Below are 26,738 nucleotides of genomic sequence, written 5' to 3' on the forward strand. Positions count from 1 at the left end.
TTTTATTTCCTCACAAAGTGAGCGCGATCCTCGAGGCGCACCTTCCAGGGGGACGCGCGTTGCCAAAAGGTCGAGCGACTTTAATTCACGCTCCTGTGGAGGCGAGACTGTTATAGACCTGCTGCATGGACGCGCACACCGACTTCTCAATTGATGGTGCACGTCTCATCAATACACGGAAAAGACCGTTGCATCGGCGCTTTTTTTTTAGATGATGTGACGGTTTAACGCACGACAACAGGAAATCATGCGCCAGATCAGTTTTTGAAGAGCACTTATTTTTTTTTACATTTCTTTTTTAATTTAATTTTTTACATTTTACAATTCCGACCATAGTATTGGAATGAAGAGCTGGTTGCAAGATGCATGGCTTTTAGTAAAATTGTGTGCTATAAATACATCTTTTTGATTTTTGACATTTTTTGACAGTACTATGTGGATGCAATTGTGGTGACTTTGTTGCTGTTTCCATGCGTGTTTCCTCTTCAGACCTCTGGACGTTGTTTGGGATTGTGTTGCTCTTTAATGCAATGGGCTGCATCCAGAGTATCAGGTGTAAGCCCAAGAGTTTCCGAGAGAGTATCGTCGTTCTCGAGGTGAACTCCTCCATCGACTCCAACCCCACTAGCATAGACGAGTCGTCCGGCGTGGTCCTGCGCTACAGGACGCCGCACTTTCGAGCATGTGCTCGGGTACTAGTTCCACCCGTGGCCGGGAAAGAGACGTGGACCATTGGCTGGATCCAAGCGTGCAACCACATGGAGTTCTACAATAAGTACGGAAACAAAGGGATGTGAGTATCATTCAATGTTTTTTTGTATTTTTTTGTATTGTCTTAATATGCAGGTGTGATTTGATGATGATGATGATGATGATGATGATGATGATGGTGGTGATGCTGATGATGATGATGATGATGATGATGATGATGTTGTCATCATCTCAGCTGAGCTCAGTTGGATTAACTTTATCAAGTGGTACTTCAACAGAGACTTTGAGAAGGGGGCAGGCACAGTTCAGGCTATCTCTACAAACTGACACTTCAAACAACATTCTTATCAGTTGTCGCGTTCCTCCAGGTCCTCTATGGCGCCAGGCAAGAGCTTGTCTCGTGGTGAATGATATTTGGACATGTTGCGATGCTAATTCTAGCATACATCAGCAGAGCAGAGCAGACTACACCCTAACAAGGATATCAAAAAAGAAAAAATATTTTCGGTCATGCATTACCATAATATACCTGCAGATTTAAGAGGGAATACAATAGTGTTTTCTAAATAATAATTAAGAGTAAGCAGGTATAGAAATGTGGGATTTGAGAGTCAACTAGTGCTTTACTAAATGTGTAATCTAGAGGCGCAGAAGCCCTTCTGGAAGGAGTCCCCTCCGCAGGGGCATCATCTCTTAGACCTGAGTAACTGATGGTTAATTAATGGTTTGTGAACATAATACAGCATAGTTCCTCATTAGTTATTCATTATCATTGTGCCTTCTAAAGTAATGTTTTACCAGGTTTTCTAGATGCCAATCCCTATCGCAGTAATGTTGTTCAACCAGGTGAGGGACGACAAGGGACTGAATGGCAGCACAGCGTAGGGCTGGAGTCGGCTACACACACACACACACACACACACCTTCATTACGCCTGTGTGCCAAGTAGCCTATATTATATTGTTCATCGCTTCACAGGCCACGGGGCATAGACACCTCATCATGTGGGATATACAATAGCCGGAGAAGTCTTGACGGAATAATTCACCACCACCGATACCTGCGGCTGCACGAAGTGGTTCAAAGAACATTGGAGGCCATATGTCATTTTAAAAGGCTGAGTCATCACACCGTTGACGTTTTTATTAAGAGTAATGACGGACCGGCTCTGCGGTGAACACATATTGTCATATCATATGAAAATGGCACACGATTAAAAGGAAAAATCCACCCGAAATAGAATTCACATGTTTAATTCACATGTACAGCTCCGTTTCGATTTTAAAATATGAACAAGTCCCTCCTTAAGTTAAGATTAATACTAGAGAAGAGATTCAAGTGGTGATCTCACCAAGAGCTACATCTTGGAGCTGCTCCACACAGACAGTGAAGAGTGGAACAACTCTCAGGACACTATTACAGTAGGCATGGTGATTTGACTGGGATATGGGTACCTTTTCTGATTCAGAGTTGTAATAAATAAAACGAATTTGGATGTCACACAAAAATTATATGAGCCCACTAATTCATTGTCAATGGACCAACTCCAGAAATTGTCACTTGATGACATCACAAATTAGGATACTCTGATTCCTAGCTTAAAGGAACATGGCAACATTATGGGGAATGCCCTCATACCGTCTTTTCCAGAGTCGGACACGAAGATAGATACCAATTTCCTCTCTGTGCGTTCAGTAGAAAGCTCGGATCATCGTTTCATCATCAAGACGGACCAGCTAGCCTATAGCTGTTGGCCAAAAAATCCTCTCTATGAGATTTAAGCTATAGGCTAGTGGTCCCTACCCACTTCCATTAATTTGTGTTGAGCTATAGGCTAGCTTGCAGCCAGATAGCTTTCTACTGAACGCACAGAGAGGAAATTGGTATCTATCTTCTTGTCTGACTCTCTATAACGGCAATGTCACTCACTCACTCACTCACTCAGTCACTCACTCACTCACTCACTCACTCACTCACTCACTCACTCACTCACTCACTCACTCACTCACTCACTCACTCACTCACTCACTCACTCATTCATTCATTCATTCACTCATCAGTCAGTCAGTCAGTCATCCTGTCATTCACTCACACTTAGCTGCTCTGCCCCAGCAGAGATTGACACCAGCTTGACAACACCTCGACCATGTGCAACACTTGCAGACTGCTCTCTGGCACAAGAGAGAGAGAGAGAGAGAGAGAGAGAGAGAGAGAGAGAGAGAGAGAGAGAGAGAGAGAGAGAGAGAGAGAGAGAGAGAGAGAGAGAGTGGGCTCAGCCACTCACTGTCCTCCTGAGATGTGTTTTTTTCATTTGGCCAATATCAGGGTCGATGCACGATGTTACTGATTCATCACGTGAAAGTGCGTCGGTGTGTGTGTTGTGTGTTGTGCTGGCTAATCAGTCTGCAAAGGGCCATGCCGAGCTCGCCGTCTCCACACCACGCTATGAGACCCTGTGCGTACAGTACAACATGCAGCGCAGCTCCCCCACATAGTATACGCTTTGGCGTATTTAGCCCCAGGCCTGCCAGATGCTTCATGTCTATGACACTGTGCATCCTTGTTTTCTTACTGTCAACATAGCCTACAAAAAGAAACAATGAGCACAAAGCCAACAATGCACTTCTTCTACTTACAAGTATGTCCCGTCCAGCCAACACCAGATTAGGCTATAGCTCGTATAAGTCATAGTCATAGAACTCCATTGTTTTCCCCCAAAAATGTAAACAAGTCACAGCTAGTCACAGAGCCGTAATGTTTGATTTGGTCAGTGTAATTCATCGCTGTTATGAAACGTGAGCATTGTAGTTTCCCCCCAGAATTACTGTATGAAGTGACAGCGGTATACAGTCACTCCTACCTTTGGTGGAGAAACAAACATGCTGTTCCTGTAGATCACTATTGTACTGAGTCTGTATAAAATCTGTCTGCACAACGTTTACCTTGTTTGAAATGTTTGCTTTGTTAGTGCATCAAGTTAGGTGAAGCAATTGCTTTCGAACACTGGCTGCCATCGACTGTTCATGGTAACATTTGATCAGTCTTCAGGCATGACCCCTGCAGGGGCCTACAGTCTTCCCCTATGATGGTATTTCCTATCCCTCCGATGCTTATATGCTGCCCTGGGCGAACCCTCCCTACAACGACCCTGCGATTCTGCCTGAACCGGAACTACTTCCGAGGCGATTGCTGTGACTTCATACAGTAATTACGTGAAAAACGACAATTATAAAAATGATAAATGATCCTTTTTAAGGCGCCCAATGCGATTTTGACAGTCTTTTAGATCTATTACAAGCCTAAATGTCACATTGTGTGAACGAGGCCAAATCTCGCTCACCAGCCTTGTCAGACCTTGTGTGAGTTAGAGGCGTTCTGCTGTCATACTGGATGACACGAGGCTGCATCCTGCACGCGGCCGTGATCACTTTCACTTTAACCGTGAGTAAACACACGTATACAAATGATTTCCATCTGCTTTCTTGTTATCTAGCCGGCTCACCCGGCTTCTCCGCTGTTACTCCCCGAGCAGCGTGTGTGTCTCGTGGTCAGAGAGTCCCAGATCACACAAGCCTTTCGTTCTCATAAAATTATTATTAGTCTCCTGCACATATTCCAAATTGATCTCAGCGGTATAGCCAGCGGCACCAGCCACGCTGCATGACCTTTTTCATTTTGGACACTGCCAGAACTTCGTTGAAGCCTATAGGACATAATCGGTCGTCCGTGGCCCTGTTACACTCAACGAACCAAGTCAAGATTTTGTCAATGATGGGGACATTTTGTCTGGGACAAAATAAAGCTGTCCGGCAGTGTGGCTACATGAGTAGAGCTCTGGACTCATGATCGGAAGATCACCGGTTCGAGCCCCGGTCAAGGCCGTTGTCGGAAAGTGGTGTTGTTGTCCAGCAGGGGGCACTCTGTCCTCTGGACTAGTCAGTAACAATGCCCCTGTTACGGTGATAGGGACACGGTATATATACGAGTGCCGTCCTTCGGATGAGACACTAAACCGAGGTCCTGACTGAATCTCGGTGGTTTTGCCTATCGCAAAGAGTAGGGGGTTCCCCGACGTTCCTGGCCAAATTCCAGTGTCTGACATCAAGGCCACCTAATCATCCCTTCCCAAGTTCCCCATAATTGGCTGATATCAATCCCTGTCTCCTGAGCTGTTCAGCCACTGTGTAGTGTGATGTGTGCCTGGTGCCAGTGTATGGCAGCCATTGAGCCTGCATATCCCAAAGTTGGGTGCTACCAGTGGTGGTGAAGGAGGCAATTTCCACCTTACATAGTGGGGAGCGCTTTGAATGTCTAGAAAAGCGCTATATAAATGTAATGAATTATTATTATTATTATTATTATTATTATTATTATTATTATTATTATTATTATTATTATTATTATTATTATTATTATTATTATTATTATTATTATTATTATTATTATTATTATAAAGACATCCAGAATTGCACAGAGTGCAGGGGGCTTCAAGGATACACTTGCCTATGTTAATAAATATTGCATGAAATGTACAAAGTCATTGGAATAGCACAATGTAAATTCTGTCTTAGGGTGGACTTTCCCATTAATATCTCAGGGGTGGGCTGAATAGTGTTGCATTGTTCTATATTCTGACTTGCTCTGGTTCAAACAAACTAGACCAGTGTCTGCAGGAGCAGTAAGGCTTTAGTTTCAGCAACCTATGCTGCTCACAGACAGAATACATACACACATGTCTCTCTCCCTATCTCTGTCTCTGTCTCTGTCTCTCTCTCTCTCTCTCTCTCTCTCTCTCTCTCTCTCTCTCTCTCTCTCTCTCTCTCTCTCTCTCTCTCTCTCTCCTCTCTCACACACACACGCACACAGAAACACACACACACACTTGAAAGCATCATTCAAACTCAGTGAAGTTGTAACCTTCTGATGTCGGGGAACATTTTAATCTGCCACTGTGAGGCAACTATGAAACATGCCTCGCAGAGAGCCCACAATTGAATATATTATGTTAATCAAATATCTGTACTTACTGTATAATGCATTTTGACAGAGTCGGGAAGAACGGTTATTCTCACTCCTATGGTAGAAATAGCACCCTTTGTCTAATTCTAGAGTGCTCTTTCGAGTAAGACAGCTGATCTATCATGCTGGTCGCTACAGCACCGGAATGAGATTCACCCCATGGAAGAAGCTCGAATTCCTTTGCTAGCGTGTGTGACACCTGTACCATGCCGTGCCTGTTGACCCAAACCACATTGGTGAATCCAGTTCTCCAGTCGGGGCTTCTGCTGTGATGTGTAGGATGAGTTTAGTGGAGGATGAGTTCAGTGGAGGTGAGTAGAACAGAGCCCGGGGGAAAAAGTCAGTTAACCCCTTTGAGGCGTGTGATAATGACAATGTTGAGAGCTGAATATTCAGAATCAGATTCAGATTCCTTTATTGTCACGTCATTCTGTACCTTGCAGCAAAGAAAGAGTGAAATTCAATTTGTTGTGGTTCGTCGTCCATAGCAGCATCCAATAATATAAATACAATAAAATTAGCATAGAATAAGAATAAAATAAGATAAAATATGACAAAAATAAAGATGACTACAGTTCTAAAAAGTGTGCAGTGCAGATAACAGGATGTAGATATTATACTATATAACATTTAAATAACTAAATGGCTATGTACAGTTCCAAAAAAAGTATTTTGTGTGATGTGCAATGAGCAATGTCCACATTTTTAGCAGTGTGTAAAATGCAATGTTGTATATTGAAGCGATGACGTCCCAGTGGCCACTGGTCACTGAATGCATCAGACTGGCATTGTGTCATCAGCATTGCGCTGTGATCAGGCCACGCCTCTTTTTGGGGGAAAACAACTTAGGGAGTAAACAGGGGCGAGGCGGCGTTTGTTCACGATCTACAACTTTAGGACAAAACAAATGCATGTGAATCATGCAGAAGACTATCAAGTCCCATAAATAGTCATTACCTCTTAGTGTTTGGTCACCCGGAGATTCACAAGTGTAGTCAGTAGTGGACTTTAGACATGGACAACATGGGCAGCCGCAGCCAGGGACATCTCGCTGAGGGTGGAATGAGGAGGCAAATAATTTTTCTTTTTCTTTTTTTAATTATTATTATTATTATTATTATTTTTTTTTTGTATTTTTTTTTTTTTTTTTTGTATTATTTTTTAAACAAACACATAAACAAACATGACAACACACAATAGGATATACAAATACACATATGCTCCAGCTCGTACCCCCCTCTCCCGGACCCCCCATTGGATAATCCAACCATTATAATTTGTTCCTAACCAGACACTACCATTATATGCTGGCTTTTATTCTCTCCACCACTTCTAACCACATTGCCATTTTGGATTCATTGAGACCCAAAATTCTAGCTGTTGATATTTCTTGATAAATCACATCGAGATATGTAAGAATCCAGACCTTACGGCACATTTTTTCCGGTTGAAACCATCGTGATGCTATCAGCTTTTTAGCCACTGTGATACCGGATAAAACCAATCTCTTTAGCTGTGGAGGTACTGCATGCTCAAATACATCATTCAGCAGTAATACAGAGGGGTGTACAGGTATATCCAGAGTTAAAAGATTTGACAATTGCTGGGTCACTTCTTTCCATACATGTGCATAAATGTCCCTTCGTCCCCATTTGTACATAAGGAGCATTTGGAGTCTTGTTTAAGACCCATTTTGTTCAGTCTTATAGTCTTATAATAATATTATTATTATTATTATTATTATTATTATTATTATTATTATTATTATTATTATTATTATTATTATTATTTATTCCCCCCCCTAAATGGTGACATTTGCACGTTCGGTTTTCTATCGCTCATCATTGCAATTTGTAAATTAAAATCAGTAAATTTGAAATAAACAATTGCAATTGTAAAAGTTTGATTAGATACAGGATTTGTCCAATGTAGCGTTAATTATGCGATAGTTTAAGGGTGAAACTTGTTGGGGGGGGGGGGGGGGGGGGGAGGTCGTCGTAGGGAGGGTTCGCCCAGGGCAGCATATACGCATTGGAGGGATAGGAAAAGGATAGGAAATACCATCATAGGGGAAGACTGTAGGTCCTGTGCAGGGGTCATGCCTGAAGACTGATCAAATGTTACCGTCGAACAGTCGATGGCAGCCAGTGTTCGAAAGCAATTGCTTCACCTAACTTGATGCACTAACAAAGCAAACATTTCAAACAAGGTAAACGTTGTGCAGACAGATTTTAAACAGACTCAGTACAATAGTGATCTACAGGAACAGCATGTTTGTTTCTCCACCAAAGGTAGGAGTGACTGAAAACAAAGCCAAAGTAACCTGGATGCGCCGCTCTGGTGTATAGATGTAATGTAATGTAATGCCATGTAAATGTAAGTGTATAGAGTTCTGTGGATTTTCTTTTTTAATCACTCAAAGGGTTAAACACTTCCCGCAGAAATATCCTTCTACACTGTACATTGGAATATTGACAAAGCCATACTTGGTAATTTACTGTACATTGGAGGGGGTTGGGTTAGGACATTTGCAGGGGCCAGTTTCGAATTGCAGTCTCCCGTAGGTGTTCTTTGAGAGTGTGAAAGTGGGTAGTGATTCACATTCCTTTACAGCTTTGGGTAGGGCGTTCCACATTGATGTGGCATAATTGCGAAACGTGTTCAGTCCCTTGTTTGAGCCGAATCTGGGTTTAACATGATTTGTGGAGCTCCCTCTGGTGTTGTGATCGTGGTATTCACTGACCTTTGGGAAGTATTTTGACATGTACATGGGTACCTTGGTCGTGTAGTGTATCTTGTAGACCAGGCCCATTGCAAGTTGCTGTACTCTGTCGTCTACTCTAAGCCATCCTAGGTTGTCAAAGTGGGCAGGGGTGAGGTGGGTTCTAGGAGTCAGGTCAAGCAGTAGTCTGACCAGTTTGTTTTGAGATGTTTGTAATTTTGTTTTTAGTGCCTTTGAGGTGCCTTGGTACCATGAGGTGCAAGCATAGTCGTAGTACCCTTGAATGAGTGCTCCTGCCAGAGTCTTCAGGGTATTATGATTTACCAGAGAGGAGATCCGGTACAAGAATCGAGTTTGTTGGTTGACTTTTTTTATTACATTGGATGCCATTTTGTCACAGGAAAGATTAGCCTTTAGGATGGAACCCAGGTATTTCATCTTTCCTTGTGACAATATTGTCACCCACTGTAACTGAGAAGCCATCGGTCTTGCTGAGTTTGTTATTTGAACCGAAGAGAATGGACTCTGTTTTGCCCATGTGTAATGGTAGTTTGTTATCGGCGAGCCATATGCAGATTTTGCCTAGTTCCGAGCTGAGGGTTTTTTCAACCTGTAACTTGTTCTTGTCAGAGACCAGCAGGGCTGAGTCGTCCGCAAAAACAGGAACAAGTTGCAGTCACAAGCTGACGACATGTAATTTGCATAATTACAGTAGCGGTCCTAGTATGCTTCCTTGTGGAGGTACTAGAACTTTACTTGTATATTATATATATATTATAGTATTTCCATTTTAGGGAACTTTGTACTTTTACTCCACTACATTTATAAGGAAACATTGTACCTTTTACTCCACTACATTTCAAAGGAAACATTGTACCTTTTACTTGCTAGAGTGACCCCCCTGCACAAAAAACGCAGCAAATCAGACCCAGGCAACTACCGCCCTGTTTCTACTCTTACCTCCATCTCGAAAGTCATGGAAAAAATTGTCTACGAACAGCTCGAAAAGTACCTTGCGGAAAAAAATCTAATCTACGAATTACAATCTGGCTTCAGAACATCCCACTCCACTGACACATGCCTTCTCTATTTGAACGACCACATCAAACAAGAGGTGGACGCGGGCAAATACTGCGGCATGGTCATGCTGGACCTCCAAAAGGCTTTTGACACTGTCAATCACTCCATTCTGTTTGACAAGCTAAAAGCAATAGGTTTTGATAGTTTATCAGTGAGCTGGATCCAATCCTACCTGGAGGGGAGATGGTGGAGGTAAACGGTACACTACCCCCCCTCCCAGTAAGCTGTGGTGTTCCACAAGGAACCATACTAGGACCATTACTGCACTCGGCAGAATCTGCACCTGGCTCGCTGATAACAAACTATCATTACACTTGGGTAAAACAGAGTCCATTCTCTTCTGATCGTCTGCATCTCCTCAACAATTGTGTGTATTGGTGGGCGACTGGGCGGCGTAGCGGAAATTGCGCTCGTCACCAATGCAAGAGACTCCGGTCTCGGAATACAGCCTTCCATCTAAAAACATAAATGAAAACTTACCACAGTCATGGTATCCATAATAACTTCAATCGGTTCGGATCCTTTGAATGAAATGAAAATGTAAACAAACACTGGCCTCAAGTTAGAAAGTAGCACTGGTGACGTGAAATCACTGAGCCCAGAGAGGAGTGGTTCGGCAAAAAATAGTTCAGAGTATATCTGCTTAGAATACGTAAATGTCGAATTCAATTATTTTTTATTTCTCCACGTGGTAAATACACAGGTCACAACATGTTTACAGGAACGTTTTGGAGTTGTATTTGGAGTGTATTTCGTGACTGTAGGGTACTTCAGGGTAAAGGTCTGACCCACTTCCAGTGATGAAGCTAAGCTACGCTAACAGTGTGGGCGTTCCCTAAGCCTAATGCATGCAGAGAGACAAAAAAGGTATGTATCTTCTTGTCTAACTCCAGGGAAGATGTTAAATAAGCTAATTTCCCAAAATGTTGGAGTTTTCCTTTAAGTACAGTTTTTGGGGATTTGTACTTTACTCAAGTATTATTAGGTTTGTATACTTGTAATTTTACTCAAATACATTTCAGAGAAAAAAACATACTTTTTACTCCTTACATTTAAAATGCAGACCTACAAAGTACAAAGTACAAATCTTGCAGGTCCAACCATTTTAATTAGTATATTTGTTTCTCTGGCCGAACGTTAACGTTATTAATCCTGCGGCCGCAATTTATTTAAAAACAGCCAATCAAATCCCCATCAATGGAAAATGAACCCACCCATACCCATGCTGATTGGTCCTTGTGCAAGACTAGAAAGCGGGGATCTTTGATTAAACACCTGCTATCAGAAGAATAGACAGTCAGAGTGACAAGCTACAGAAGATGGAGACAAACGAAAGTAAGAGTGATGAAGAGGACCAAACGGAACATTTAATTGCCCCGGAATAAAAAAAAAAGTTTTAACTTTGACTTTTTAGTACTTAAGTACATTTAAAAGTAGACACTTTTTTACTTTTACTCAAGTGTGTTTTATCCAGATACTCTGACTTTTAAAACACACCCCTTCAATCGATATCGGAAAAAAAATACGTTTGTCTTTTACTATTATGTACTTTGCTACTATGTCTATACTACTATCTACTATGCTACTGTCTTTACTACTATGTTACTATGACTATACTACTACCTACCACCTACTATGCTACTATGCCTATACTACTACCTACCACCTACTATGCTACTATGACTATACTACTACCTACCACCTACTATGCTACTATGCCTATACTACTACCTACCACCTACTATGCTACTATGCCTATACTACTACCTACTATGCTACTATGACTATACTACTACCTACTACCTACTATGCTACTATGGGGGCTTTCTCACTCACTCTATTCGTTTCTATTTCGTTCCGTTCTGCCCGTTCCGAGATCAGATCCGAACTCCCCCCCCCCCCCCCCCCTCTCCCCCCTCTAGTTTGTGTACACACTTCAGTCTGGGTGCGCTCTGGGTTTTGTTTACGGTTTGCGTTTTGAGCTTGTAAGCTTGCCGTAGTCGATGATGTCACGCTCGAAATGTAAACACAGGGAGTGTTAACACGGAGACTGGAGAATGGATTTTGATATAAAGAAACAAATAACTAATAAATATGAAGTTATATTTGAACCTCTGTTGTCAAGCCTTGTCAATATAACCCACCCCCCTTTTCTCACGAATGGAACTCTGTTGTAGAGTCCGCTTTTGATCGTTTTGCAGGGTTAACAATAACGCTAAGCTAACGGCTAACGCTAACGTTACTATATGCAACATACTAGTAACATTGCTCGCATCGATTATATTGAATGTCATTGATCTACTGGTCGACCGAAAATGTAAACGGGAATGTCTTAACACGACTGCGGACTCTGGATGTTGATATAAAATGAACAAATTGCCAATAAATATGAAGTTATATTTGAACCTCTGTTGTCAAGCCGTGTCAATATAACCCACCCCATTTTCTCACGAATGGATGGTGTTGTAGAGTCCGCTTTTGAGCGTTTTGAGCGATCTACTGGTCGACCACGGCCGACTGGTTGGGCACCACTGGTCTAATAGAAATAAATGCATTCGAACAATGTATAGACATAGCAATGGCAAACAAAATTTATGACGTTATGTCAGCACCAGGCGCCACGCCCGTGAAAAGGTACAAGCTCGCAAAGCCACACCCCCGGTTCTCCCGGGACCGACCCCGAGACCACCTCTGCCAGCTGATCCCGTTCAGCGGGGGGTGAAACGATTCAGCACCGACTCGCACCCCAAAAGTGGTGAGTGAGAACACTGCCCCCCGTGCTCCGGGACGGTGATTCGATACAAAAGGCTGAGTGTGAAAGCCCCCTGAGACTATACTACTACCTACCACCTACTATGCTACTATGCCTATACTACTACCTACTATGCTACTATGCCTATACTACTACCTACTATGCCTATACTACTACCTACTACTAGGGGTGCACGATATTGATTTTTTGACCCCGATATCGATACCGATAACTTTCTGCTCCTCAAGGTCGATACCGATAACCGATATATATATATATATTTATTGTATTATAATATTTTTTTTTAATGTATATTCCTGTAGTTTTTACCTAACCAGATTTATCATGACATGAGCGTTACTACTATGAACAAAACAAAGCCAAGAGAACAGTTTTGACTCTTCAAATAAAGTGACTATATTTATTTTTCCAAATAAATATAATTTGAGTCAATCACAAAATCACAATCCGTCAATGTCATTAACAATGTGTTTCCCTTAACAATGAGTGAACTAAAAACCAACAGGTATTGTGCTTTGTCAGTAGGGATGGGTACCGGTACCTGTGAATCGATACCGGTACCCAACGGTACCTTTTTTCGGTACTTTAGTCTCTAAAAAATCTACCTACCTTAGTTGTAAAAAAAATAAATAATCCAAACTTCAAATAACCACATTTTCGACCGTTTTCGGCTTGCCATTGCCCCGACTGCTTTGTTGTTGAATCAAGTCAAATCCTAAGTAAGCATATATTGTGCGTGAGAACGTTGACATGAAAAGAAAAAAGTTAAAAAAAAAAGAAAAAGTGTAAAGAAAAATGATGTATTATCGGAGCTATCAATAATTTTATCGGGTTTATCGGGATGACGTCATAATAGCTGATATCGGCCCGATAATTATCGTGCATCCCTATCTACTACCTAATATGCTACTATGCCTATACTAATACCTACTACCTACTATGCTACTATGCCTATACTACTATATACTATGCTAATATGCACACAGAATGTAGCACTGAAGTGTAGCACCCATGTGCAGCCCTCCTGCTGACTTATTGTACATGATTTGTAAGTCGCTTTGGATAAAACTGTCAGCTAAATGACAGTAAATGTAAAATGTAGGAACTGTGTACTCCTTCCTCCATTGGTCAAATAGTATAGACCACGGTAGCATGGATGACACCTGTAACAGACACATGTGACACATAATAAGCCTTGTTAAAACAAGTCATGGGATCTTACATCAGGATCGATGTGTGTGTGTGTGTGTGTGATTGTGTGTGTGTGTGTGTGTGTGTGTGCGTGCGTGCGTGCGTGCGTGCGTGCGTGCGTGCGTGCGTGCGTGCGTGCGTGCGTGCGTGCGTGCGTGTGTGTGTGTGTGACACCAGGGTTAGACAGCAGCTCGACTCACATCCTGTAGTAAGGAACCACAGTTTGACACTTGGCCTTAATAGGCTTTATCTCTACCTTCTGTAGAAGAGGATGTTTCAGGGCTGCGTGTCGAAGATTACACACACACACACACACACACACACACACACACACACACACACACACACACACACACACACACACACACACACACACACACACACACACACACACACACACACACACACACACACACACACACACACACACTCTTTCCCCTCCCCACAACACACCCACCAACTGACTGTGTGTGTGTGTGCGTGCGTGTGTGTGTGTGTGTGTGTGTGTGTGTGTGTGTGTGTGTGTGTGTGTGTGTGTGTGTGTGTGTGTGTGTGTGTGTGTGTGTGTGTGTGTGTGATTGTGCGTGTGTGTGTGCATGTGCGTGTGTGTGTGTGTGCATCATGTGTCTGTGTGCGTATGTATGACAAAAATTATAATGTCTGTGTGTAGGTGTACATGAATGTGTGTGTGCATGTGTGTGCACAAACATGCATGTGTGTTGATCTCTCACATAGCCTGGGTCTAAACAGACACTGAATGTAAAACACAATATTAATACCAATGTGGAGATTAGAGAGAACTCTATACAGTATGTCTGCAGGACAAACACAATATGGTTAGAAACAGAGATATACAGAGATAGGGAGAGAGACAGAGAGAGAGAGAGCGAGAGAGAGAGAGAGAGAGAGAGAGAGAGAGAGAGAGAGAGAGAGAGAGAGAGAGAGAGAGAGAGAGAGAGAGAGATGACAGTATTGAAAAACCCTCTCTCTATACAAAAAGTGTTGAATAGCTCCATCTTCCATTAGTACAGATCAAGGCCCCATGGTCTCATCTTCCCTCCCAGCTACATTTATGCACATTTGGGCTAAACAGGAACAGTTCATCAGAAGTTGATTCTCTACCAGTTTGCAATGTATTGGATCCCCATGGGGTTGGATGAAGGTGTTCAGGAAATCTCTGCTGTAAACTGTAGAGACCAAATCCTTAATCCAAATGTTAAACATTTAAATGAATGAATGAATGAAAACTTTATTTAACCCTTTCACTGCCACACGACAGAAGGTTAACCCTTTACTATCACACAACCGACGGTCGCCGTGAAAGGGTTAACCCTCTGTGTATTGTCGCAGTGAAAGGGTTAACCGTTTTGATAGTGCGGCAGTGAAATGGTTAACAGATTGCAGAATGGGTACAATACAGTACGGCTCAATACACACAATTGTTAAGGGGATGCAGATCAGAGAAAGACGTTTGTCTTGTTTACATCAGGGTCCCCCATTTTCAATTCATAGTGACATTTATGACATACACAACATACATGACATCATGACATTTATGGCATAGGGACATACATGACATACAGGTATATAGTACTGTTACATTTGTGACATATACGATATGCAAATATACAGTACTGTTACCCAAAGATCCTAACAGAAAATATATACATATGATGGGGAGGAGACTGTACATTAGGAGGGGGTGGGTGGGTGGGTGGGTGGGAGAAAATATATACATACGGTGGGGAGGAGACTGTCTATTAGGAGTGGGTGGGTGGGTGGGAGAAAATATATACATATGGTGGGGAGGAGACTGTCTATTAGGAGTGGGTGGGTGGGTGGGAGAAAATATATACATACGGTGGGGAGGAGACTGTCTATTAGGAGGGGGTGGGGTTTGGACATTTACAGTGGCCAGTTTCGAATTGCAGCCTCCCGCAAGTGTAGGCACATCACTGGTAAAACACAGGATTGGAAACAATTCCAGTAGCAATACCCAATTAGATTGACAGGCCTCTTAGTAGAGGGACTAGCAATTTTAACGTTTTACAGTAGGTGTATTTTGAAGCTGTAAAATGTATATTATACCACAGTTGGCTCTAGCAATTTGTCATTCTTAACAGTGGTGATACATTGGGCAACGTTTTGGCAACATTGTTGGGCAACATTGTTGGGCAACATTGTTGGGCAACACTGGACAAGCAGATGGCTCAACATGTTTGTAGCAACATCTTGTTGATGAATTCTAGCATATATTTACCCCTCTGTCTCACTTAATTTCCTGTCAACAAGCACACTGTCCAACCATGTTGTCCAGGGTATCGCGGCCTAAAGCACCATTCCATTTAGTTGACATTCCATTGATACGTCACACTAAACACAGCCATTTAAATTAAGAAATGTATTCACTGCCTCATGTTAAAATTCTACACCAAACCAGTAAATATATATATATATATTTGTATCCACTTTTTCTCCCCATTTTTCTATTTTTCTCCCATCCCAATTTCGTATTATCCAATTCTTCCCTCCCCTGTCTTGAACGTTGCTAGACTATGCCTCCCACTGGTTGGCTGTAGTGAGGACAGAAGCCTTGCATCACATGTCCCCTCCGGTACACGAGGAGGCAGCCTGTCGCATCTTTTCACCGCAGCAGCTCGAACTCTCAGTGGCGAGGAGTAACGCGTGGGAGGCTCACGCTGCCCCCGCTACTTCCTGCTTCCGCCGCACCGGCGTCACCAAACTGACCTGTAGGAGTCGCTGTCCACAACGTCCAATCCCCACCCACGGCTTTTCCCACCCTCTAACACTTGCCAATTGTGTTAGTATGAACGACCGGCCAGCCGGTAGCAACGGCGAGAGCTGGGCTCGAACCCAGCGTCTCCTGCGTTAGTGGCGAGCGCCTTGCCCACTGTGCCAATCAGCCGCCCCCGACCAGTACATTTTATTTTAAATGTTTTGCTTTGCATGTAAAATAACAAATACCTTGAATTACACTGGCAAGAGAAAAGGTTTTTCATCTGCAAGGCCGGCTACTACTGTTCAACAATTCACAGTATACACAGAAGCTTGATGTACTTTACATACCATCAGCATACAGTAATATGACCGTCATTACTATTCTGCCTGTGCCCTCGCTCTTCCCAGTAAAGGAAGAGAATGCTAAAAGTAATTTAGCAGATCCTCAAGACCACTTCTCGCTTGTCTGTCCATGTTTAAAGTGACACTTAGGATGCAAGGAGTGCGTGGGCTCCCTCGGCTGAGACCCTGGCCAGCGAGGACAGTAGGGCTATGAAGCTTTTCTTGGCCGTCGAAGCTTCTGGGCCCAAGATTCGCTTTTAATTCGAAGCTTCGACAATAATTAAAAAAAATTATAATAATAATCTTTTTTATTTTTATTTAAAAATATTTTTTTTATCTTATGGTGTGGGACTTGTACAGCACTTTGGTCAACTTTGTTGTTTTTAAATGTGCTCTATAAATAAAGTGGATTGGATTGGATTGGATTGGATTGGATTAATTAATGAAATTATAATGGGTCGGGAGCTGCGCTGCCTGGGCGGCTGCTCTCCGTTACACAGCCAACAACATTACATTACATAATTATGTTGCAACCTTCGTCTATAAAGCAAACAATTATATACATATTTATATGTAGTTAATAGAGACAAAGGCAGAATTCGACTTAATTAAGCACGTTTTATTAAGACACTGACTGGGTGTCTTATCAAACACAGGTAAAACTAAAAATACTATAGAGAATTGTCAGTGCTGTAAAGTTTAAACCTTTTTAAATCTTAGACAAACGAAACACTTTGCATTTATGAAATATTGTAAGCCGTCATTTGAGGCTTTGTAAAAGCAGCAAGTTGTATTCAACACAGAGAGGAGTTAATGAGGAATCTCCATGTGCTTGTTGTAGTTAACAAAGAGAGGCGGAGTTAATGAGGCGTATAAGGTCCGTTGCATTGGAGGCGCAAGATTTTGCAGGTAAAAAAAAAATATATATATATATATATATATATATATATATATATATATATATATATATATATACACACGTATATATATTTTTTTATATTCGAATTTAATTTTCCCGTTCGAATCCCGTGCCTATCGAACGAAGCTTCGAAGCTTCGAAGTATTTAAGACAGCCCTAGAGGACAGTAAACCGACATAGCAGCTAAGGGTCGGTTCACCCTGCATTCTGAATACATACACTCAGTCACATCCTCTACCTTCCTCACTCTCTCTATCTTCCTCACTCTCTCTCTACCTTCCTCGCTCTCTCTACCGCCCTCGCTCTCTCTATCTTCCTCACTCTCTCTACCTTCCTCGCTCTCTCTACCTTCCTCGCTCTCTCTACCTTCCTCGCTCTCTCTATCTTCCTCGCTCTCTCTATCTTCCTTGCTCTCTCTACCTTCCTAACTCTAAAATCGACTTTTTTCCTTGTGAGGACCTAGCAAAATGTCCTCACAAGTATAGCCATGCATGCACACGCACACGCACACGCACGCACACACACACACACGCGCACACACACACACACACACACACACACGCGCGCGCACACACACGCACGCACGCACACACACACACACACACACACACACGCGCACGCACACACACACACACACACACACACACACACACACACACACACACACACACACACACACACACACACACACACACAACCAAGGATGCTGTGATTGATTACATTCTCCAGCTGTTAAAACAGGCTCCGCCCCAACCTTCTACCTCTAAATAATCCACCTCGCCACATGCTCCGTAAAAACCAATTTTAACCAATAGAAATGCCAAGACACTACGATATTAGAAGCACTGGCAGACAGACACACCACTCCACCTACTCCTCTGATTGGCGTGTGCTTTGACGAGAGGGGACCATCTCATTGGACTAATCCAGGTATAGTTATTCGATAAGGGAAGCACATGCTCAGGGCGACGAGGGAGAATGCTATCTACTATTAGAAATTAATGATTACGTGGTCTTTTAACGTCCCGTGAGAGGAAGATGACATAGTCTTTTCAATTTGGTTGAATGGACTGAAGAATTGGAAGATGTCTATCAAGTCAGTGTGTTCATAAATTATAAATGAGGAAAGCATTTATGTGATGAATTTGTGTCGCAGACCTTTTCTACGGAAGGGAATTGAGTTAATATGTTGGCTCGTGTCTGATATTATACTTCTGGGGGGGGGGGGGGGGGGGGGTGCTTTGTGTTGTTTAGGAGATGGATCAATCTGGGGGATAAAGTGATTTGTCAGAACAGGAGTGGACGTGGACATAGATTCCCTTATACAAGCACGCCCACATGCATACGCAAGCACACACACACACACACCTCTATAATAACATATCCACACACACATGCATATTCCCTCTCCCTCTCACCACACACACATACCGTACACACACACACACACACACACACACACACACACACACACACACACACACACACACACACACACACACACACACACACACACACACACACACACACACACACACACACACACACACACACACACACACACACACACACACACACACACACACACTGGTACCACCTATTAGAAGTCCCGAATCCCTCCCCCCATCCATGCACATGCACATGCACATGGACACGCACATGCGCATGCACACACACTATCCCACAAGTTATTGGGGGATAAATGCCAGAGATCCAAATGAACAGATACATGGTCATGTGGGCCTGGCAGGCAAGCATGCAGGCAGGCAGACAGGCAGGCAGGCAGGCAGGCAGGCAGGCAAGCATGCAGGCAGGCAGACAGGCAGACAGGCAGGCAGGCAGGCAGACAGGCAGGCAGACAGGCAGACAGGCAGACAGGCAGGCAGACAGGCAGGCAGGCAGGCAGGCAGACAGGCAGGCAGACAGGCAGGCAGGCAGGCAGGCAGGCAGGCAGGCAGGCAGGCAGGAAGGCAGGCAGGCAGGCAGGATGGAAGAAGTGGAAGAAGTACATGACGGTACCTTTACTTAAGAAAAAGTAGAAATAACTAGATACAATAAAAAAATTTAAAAGTCTTCCACTCAATTCTACTAAAGTAAACGTGGAGAAGTATTTTACATTGTATGTACTTACGCATCAAACGTAAAAGTACACATTCTGTGCAACGTTTGTGTATTCCAGTGTTTGGGGATCATTCAACCCTTGATCCATTGATCTCTAAAGGTTAAATGTTAAAGTGGTGTGTGGTCCAGTTATCCTCGCTCTGATTAGATCCTCTTGAAGTTGACGGGCTTAGAAAGTACAAACACTTTTGCCACGTTTTCTTCTTTTTATTTGTGTAGTGGAGTAGTTTGAAATATTATTGTACTACAAAGTTCCCTAAAATGGAAATACTCATGTAAAATACAAGTACCTCAAAATGATTGTCCTTCATTTCATTTATTTGTTTATTTGGAAGGGACAACATGTATTAATGGACAATACATAGAATGTACTGTAAATACACAGGATTTAGCAAGAGATGCAAATGTTCATCCTCAGTCCCCAAACATAAAACAAATAAAATACAAAAACAGAGCAATACAAAAATATGTTAAAACAAAAGAACAATAATTTACAAAAAACATGGCAAAGCTAAGAGGACCAAGACCATAAAGGTCCTATAATATGGTCACATGCTTGGTGTTCTAGATACCATTTTTTTGCTTTGAGTTTAAAAGTACAGTTTACAGTTCTTGAGTAGATATACTGATGATCACACTTTTACACCCCCACACCCCCACCCCCCTCTCCGTTGTGCTGATCCCCCGCTTCAGGGAAAGAAAGGTCATCTGTTTCCTGCCGCAGGCGGGGAGATCAATAATGTGGACGGGACCCACGGTTTACCTCCGCTCTCAAAAGCTGCCGTGCGTCTCAATACTCGGAACTCACAGATTTTCTTTCTTTCTTTCTCTCTCTCTCTCTCTCTCTCTCTCTCTCTCTCTCTCTCTCTCTCTCTCTCTCTCTCTCTCTCTCTCTCTCTCTCTCTCTCTCTCTCTCTCTGCCGGTTTCGCTCTAAAAATAAAACGACTACGTGTTATACTAGCCCGTTTAGGTTACCAGCCACGATCTCGCTTAAAATATCTAAATAAAGTACTAATCAACCACAGGAATTACATAACGTATTATATTTGCGTAAAATATTTACGTAATATATTTACGTATTGTATAAATGTATGTATTACAAATAACTAACGTATAAATATTTTCTTTTACTTTTTAACGTTTTCTGAAAATGTTTAAGTTCCCCTGGTGGAGATCGAACCCTAACCTTAACCCTAACTCTATGTCTTAACCATAACTTAAAGGAACACGCCAACTTTTTGGGAAATTCGCTTATTTGCCATCTAAGCAGATACATACCATTTTCTTCTCTGTGCATGCATTAACACTTTGAGTGCAGCGCTGTTTTCGGGCCCCATCTATTCACTGCCACGCTTTAAAAGATAGGATTCCGTCACCTTGTTTATAGAGCTATAACTATATTCTATATTATAGCTATGGATACATATGGATACAATACTATGGTCATTTGATAGTGACTTTCTTCCGGTCAAGATGCAAAAAAGAGATAATTTTTCCATGCATACATTTGCGCGTAATTCCTGAAATGCTGAGGAATAGCCTTATAAGTGTATTATACTGTAACCGTTGCCGTTTCTTGCCTGGACCCGCTATTATAAAACATTTTATGCTTTGATCGCCACCAACGGCATACGTTGTGGACTAACGTTACACACACACGTTCGGATCGAGGTGAAGACATGCTTGGATCAATGCAAGATTGATATCATATAGCCCTTACCCTGACTAGGATGTACCCCAAAAAGAATATTGCAATTATCTGATTGTGATTCCAAGTATTGATGTCCATCGTGTTGCCAACATAATCCACTACACATCATGCATCGGGAGCATTTGATTCTTCTCAATCTGACCGTTATAACCGCTCAGCTTGAGCAAACATTTAAAAAAAAAAACGTCCAGAAACATTGGATCGACGCACAGGCCAAGATACAAGGTTTCAAAGGGTGCTTGATACCGCCGTCTAGCTGGATACAGCCGGTATTGCACTTTGGCGACCTCAGACTAATTCCCTATTGTAACAACAGGCTCCCTGGATGGATAATGAATAAAAATATCGTAAAAAAGGAAAAACGACCCAGAAACGTAAAAAGTCGTTTTTGGCACTCAACGGTCAGGCCCAGAAACTACTTAAGTCGTTTTTGGCACTCATAGTGTTAAGCTTAGGGAACAGCCGCACCGTTAGCCTAGCTTAGCGTCATTCACTGGAAGTAGGTGTGCCAGTGTAGCCTAGTTCCCAACAGTTGCAACGTTTGGGGTTTTGCTCTCCTCTGCGAGCAAAAGCCCTAGTGTTACCCGATGGTAATTACCTGTCCTGATTGCACTAATTGGTACCTGGTGTGTATGGTTAAGTTGGCTTTATATGTTCTTCCTGGTTACTATTCAGATTGTCAGTCGATCACTGAACCTTACCGTGAGTACTACTATGCATTCTGTCAAAGCCTTATCGCTCCTTGCCACGGAGGATAAGTTTGTTTGACCATGTATAGCAATTAGGGATGCTCGATATTGGCTTTTTTACCGATACCGATATTCCGATATTGTCCAACTCTTAATTTCCGATACCGATATCAACCGATATCAACCGATACCGATATATGCAGGGTTTCCCCGTCCAAAAAACTGAATAATTTCAGGTAACTAATCATTTCACTGGATATATATATAACAAATATTGTTATTGTTTTTAATTTTTTTTAAACCGATACCGATATTTTCCGATATCACATTTTACTGCCGATATCGGCCGATAATATCGGACATCCCTAATAGCAATAGCCGTGTCTTGCCTTTTCGATGATGTAACTTACTGTGTGCTTATGTAGCACCGTCGCCTGTTGTGTTTATTTCATGATGTGTTTTGGAGACAACGTTTTCTCCCCTTTGCTTTCCCCATTATTATATAGTTCAGTTTATTGTTTGCGCTTTGCGTGTTTTGGAGACTTGATTTCTCCTCTTTGCTTTCCCTCTTTTTGGAGACAAGTACTCTCCCCTTTTGTTTGCTCACGCGTACGCCTTTCATGTTTGACAAAATAAAACAGTAACCTTTGTTTGAGAATCAACACCTAGTCTCTCGTCTATCCGTTCTGCACTGCACCCGGGTCCAACACACCTACCCAACTCGTAACAAACAGTCACTCCAAATACACTCCAAATACAACTCCAAAACGTTCCTGTAAACATGTGACCTGCGTATTTACCACGTGGAGAAAAAATTATTATTATTTGACATTTTCGTTTTCTAAGCAGACATATACTCTGACATTTTTTTTGCAGAACCACTGCTGCCTGGGCGCAGTGATTTCATCACCTGAAAAGCCCTGTTGTTTTTTGAAAAATGGGGCTATTGAGGTGATGAAATCACTGCGCCCAGGCAGCAGTGGTTCGGCAACAAATTTTGTAGTTGTATTTGGAGTGTATTTCGTGACTGTTGGGAACTAGGCTACACTGGCACACCTACTTCCAGTGAATGACGCTAAGCTAGGCTAATGGCGCGGCTGTTCCCTAAGCCTAATGCATGCACAGAGAAGAAAAGGGTGTATCTGCTTGTCTAACTCCAGGGTAGAAGGCAAATAAGCTAATTTCCCAATACGTCTGCATGTTCCTTTAACCATTACCAAATGTCAAAACTAACCTTAACTCTAATCATACTTGGTTAAATTCCTGGTCACAGCAGGGTTTTTTTTTTATATAACTTTTGCAGATTAAATATATTACTTAACATATAAGATAACATAATGTACATTATGTACCTTTTTTCCTGTAGTCGATTAGTACTTTATTTGTGTTTTCTGATGAGACTGCGTGTATGTTACGATTATTTCTTTATTTATTTCTTTATTTCAGATCCCCATTAGTCACTGCCTCAGATTAGAGAAGATACCAGGTTATAGGTGGGAAATTCTTCGCTCTAGGAAACTTGTGTTGCGGTGTACAGTTGTGGCTGAATTGACTGCAGCCTCAACAGTTACTGAATGTTTATAGCATACTCGCGGTGTCCCTCCTCTCCTTCTATCTCTATCCTCTGTTCTTTGTTTTTAGTCTCAAGGTGGACAGGCTCTCTTTACCTGGCGAGTCGAGGCAGGAGCGCTGCGGTGCAAGGAGAAAGCTCCACAATATGAATAATTGTCAACCACAATAGTACAAAATAAGTTCTTCTGTTACTTTCTAGCAAAACTCTCCACAATCGTTGTCGATCGGATAGAACTGGACTTTCTGCCTTATAGGGCTGCACGATTAATCATTTTTTAATCGAAATCGCGATTTGGAATGATGCAATTATCAAATCGCCAAGCCTGCAATAAATTTTTTTTTTATTATTTTTTTTTATTTAACCAGGAAGTCCCATTGAGATACAAGATCTCCTTTGCAAGGTAGACCTGGCCAAGATGACAGCAATAACATTTGCAATACATCACACAGCAATAAAATGTGCGATACATCACACAAGAACATAATAAATGTGCATGTATACAATACATCACATGTAAACACAAAGCAGAATAGTCTACATGATAGTAAAAGTGTATAATACAGGGTAATACAGTAATTTTGCAGTTGGGACCCGACTACAGAAAGCAGCAACATTCTTCTTGTAAAAAAAATAAAAAAAATAATAATTGCATCGCAAATCGCAATCGCAATATCTGTCAGAATAATCGCAATTAGATTATTTCCCAAAATCGTGCAGCCCTACTGCCTTTACTTGTTGAGGAGAAGGTGTAACAGGAAAAAAAAAAAAAAGCAACCTTAGACTGTTGAATCACGAGTTGAGGAAGTGCACCGTCTCCATTTCCTGGTAAAGTTTGACCTTTTGTCCCCTTGCCCCTCCATCTCCCCAGGTCGAGCTGGGAGCTCCCCGACCTGCGCGACGGCAAGATCCAGGCCATCAGCGACTCGGACGGCGTCAACTACCCCTGGTACGGCAACACCACGGAGACCTGCACCATCGTGGGGCCCACCAAGAAGGACAGCAAGTTCACCGTCAGCATGAACGACAACTTCTACCCCAGTGTCACGTGGGGCGTGCCGGTCAGCGACAGCAACGTGCCGCAGCTCAGCAGCATCCGGCGTGACCAGAGCTTCACCACCTGGCTGGTGGCCATCAACCAGGCCACGTCAGAGACCCTGGTGCTGCAGACCGTCCGCTGGAGGATGCAGCTCCACATTCACGTGGACCCGGACAAGCCACTGGGCCAGCGGGCCGTGCTGCGCGAGCCCGTCACCCAGGACCAGCCTCGGATCATGGTCAAGAATGACCCCATCCCCCCCAATGCCATGGTCAAGCCCAACGCCAACGACGCCCAGGTGCTCATGTGGCGGCCAAAGAGCGGAGACCCCGTGGTGGTCATCCCGCCCAAATACTGACCGATCGACCCCCCCCCCCCCACTGAACCAGACTGGCCTTGGATACCTTTGGACGATATCTTCCTCTCGGTTTCTCTTTAGTTTCTTGTCGTTCCCTCTTTCTCGCTCTCTCTCTCTCTTCTCTCTCTCCCTCTCCCTCTCCCTCTCTCTCTCTCTCTCTCTCTCTCTCTCTTCTCTTTCCCTTAAATCTCTTATCACCTTTCCCCTCACATTTCCCTGCCTAGTCCTTAACTCTGTTGGCCTCTCTCTCCCTCTTCTCTCCTGTTTTTAAAGAACTGATTGCGAGAGAGAGAGCGAGAGAGAGAGAGAGAGTGGAACAAGGACAACGCTGGCTTGGAGAAACAGTCCAGGTGTCGTTGCCTAGAAGCAGCATATTTTTTTAAGAAAAACTGAAGTGAACAAACTGCAACCATCTACCTTCAAATTGGGTCTCACTGTGCTAAATGAGTCATGAAAAACGAGAGACGTGCATTTTTTGTTATTCTTTTGATGTTATTTTCTTTGGGGGGGGGGGTGGGGGGGGGGTGGAACCGGGGACTGTGCGCAGGTTGAGAACAAAAAAACAACAAAAAGAAGAACTAAATCAAAGTATTTATATCACCATGTCTACGTACATGCTTACAAAACCATGGACACACGCGCAGCGAGTTTGTGTGTGAATACAAGTGGTGTTTTATTATTTATGGGCTGGGAAAGAGTGCATTTTATTGTTTATTAATTTTTTCATTTGTTTGTTTGTTTGTTTGTTCTTTTTGACTTTGTTGTGAACAAGCGCCACGATGCGCTCTATACGCGTGTGATATGAATATGAACCGCATCGGGTGACATATAGGATTTTAGTACTTTAAAAGACAAAACAAACAAAAAAAACCACAAGAAGATTGCGAGACATTCAGTCCATTGCTGCCTTACGTTTACATTGCTTTCCACTGCAAATATTTTTTTAGCCTTAAACCAAGTGCAATGCAGTATTTTGCTCATCCGTCCCGTCTCTCCTCCAGACTGTTGGTGCTGCCGGCTGCTTGGGTTCAGCAACGTCTCTCTACGAAGAAGAGTCGACTCACTCCGCCCGCCATCTTGATTAATGGCAACTAACAAGACTAACGAGACATGGCCGCCTTCTCTGCCTCAGAGTCCTCACATTTCACCTCACAATGCAGTAGATGATCATTTCACTCGACGTAGAATAACATCACATTTTATTGTTTTCTCTCTGAATGTGTTTGTTTTGTAGCTAGTAGTTTCGTTGTTGTTGCCGCCTTCTTTAGCGTTACAAACTCCTCCTACAAACTACCACTGTGATCTGTCTCCTCATTATATAGTGTCTCTGGGTTTAGGACAAGGAACGGCGTAGCACAGAGGATTTGGACATTTACGCTCGATTGAACCTTGCTTGACAACAAAAATTGTCTCTGAAGTGCAAAAAAACGCCCTACACCTATTTTTCCTTCCTGGAAGATGCAAAACGAAACACTCAAGGTATCATTGAAGAGGTTCGGAGTGCGTTTTGACCCAAGGTCTTCGATAGGTAAACAGATCGTACCATGCGCCACCCAGGCCCCCCCCCCGCCATACCGGAATGATAATAGGTTCAGCCAGAACTCTCTCTGGCACAGTGCTAACATGGTGTGGAGAGAGAGAGAGAGGTATGGCTACGTGAGACTATTGAAGAGGTAGCAGATCGCACCAGGGGGACCTTTTGTTCCCTCCAGTGGGACATGAAAGGAATCAGTTGAGGAAACCCTGAGTTGAC

The 26,738-nt window shown here is 42.8% G+C and overlaps 1 protein-coding gene across 1 annotated transcript; it reads left to right on the plus strand.

Annotated features, from left to right (window-relative positions):
* Positions 1-460: 460 nt before the first annotated feature.
* On the plus strand, positions 461-25,418 carry fam78ab (family with sequence similarity 78 member Ab). Its single transcript, XM_084324352.1, has 2 exons — positions 461-793; positions 24,460-25,418. Exons 1-2 carry the CDS (start codon positions 471-473, stop codon positions 24,983-24,985), a joined length of 849 nt encoding a protein of 282 aa, XP_084180478.1. The 5' UTR covers positions 461-470; the 3' UTR covers positions 24,986-25,418.
* The last annotated feature ends 1,320 nt before the right edge of the window (positions 25,419-26,738 follow it).

Source organism: Notolepis coatsorum (assembly GCF_963971535.1).
Source record: "Notolepis coatsorum genome assembly, chromosome: 11".
NCBI lineage: Eukaryota > Metazoa > Chordata > Actinopteri > Aulopiformes > Paralepididae > Notolepis > Notolepis coatsorum.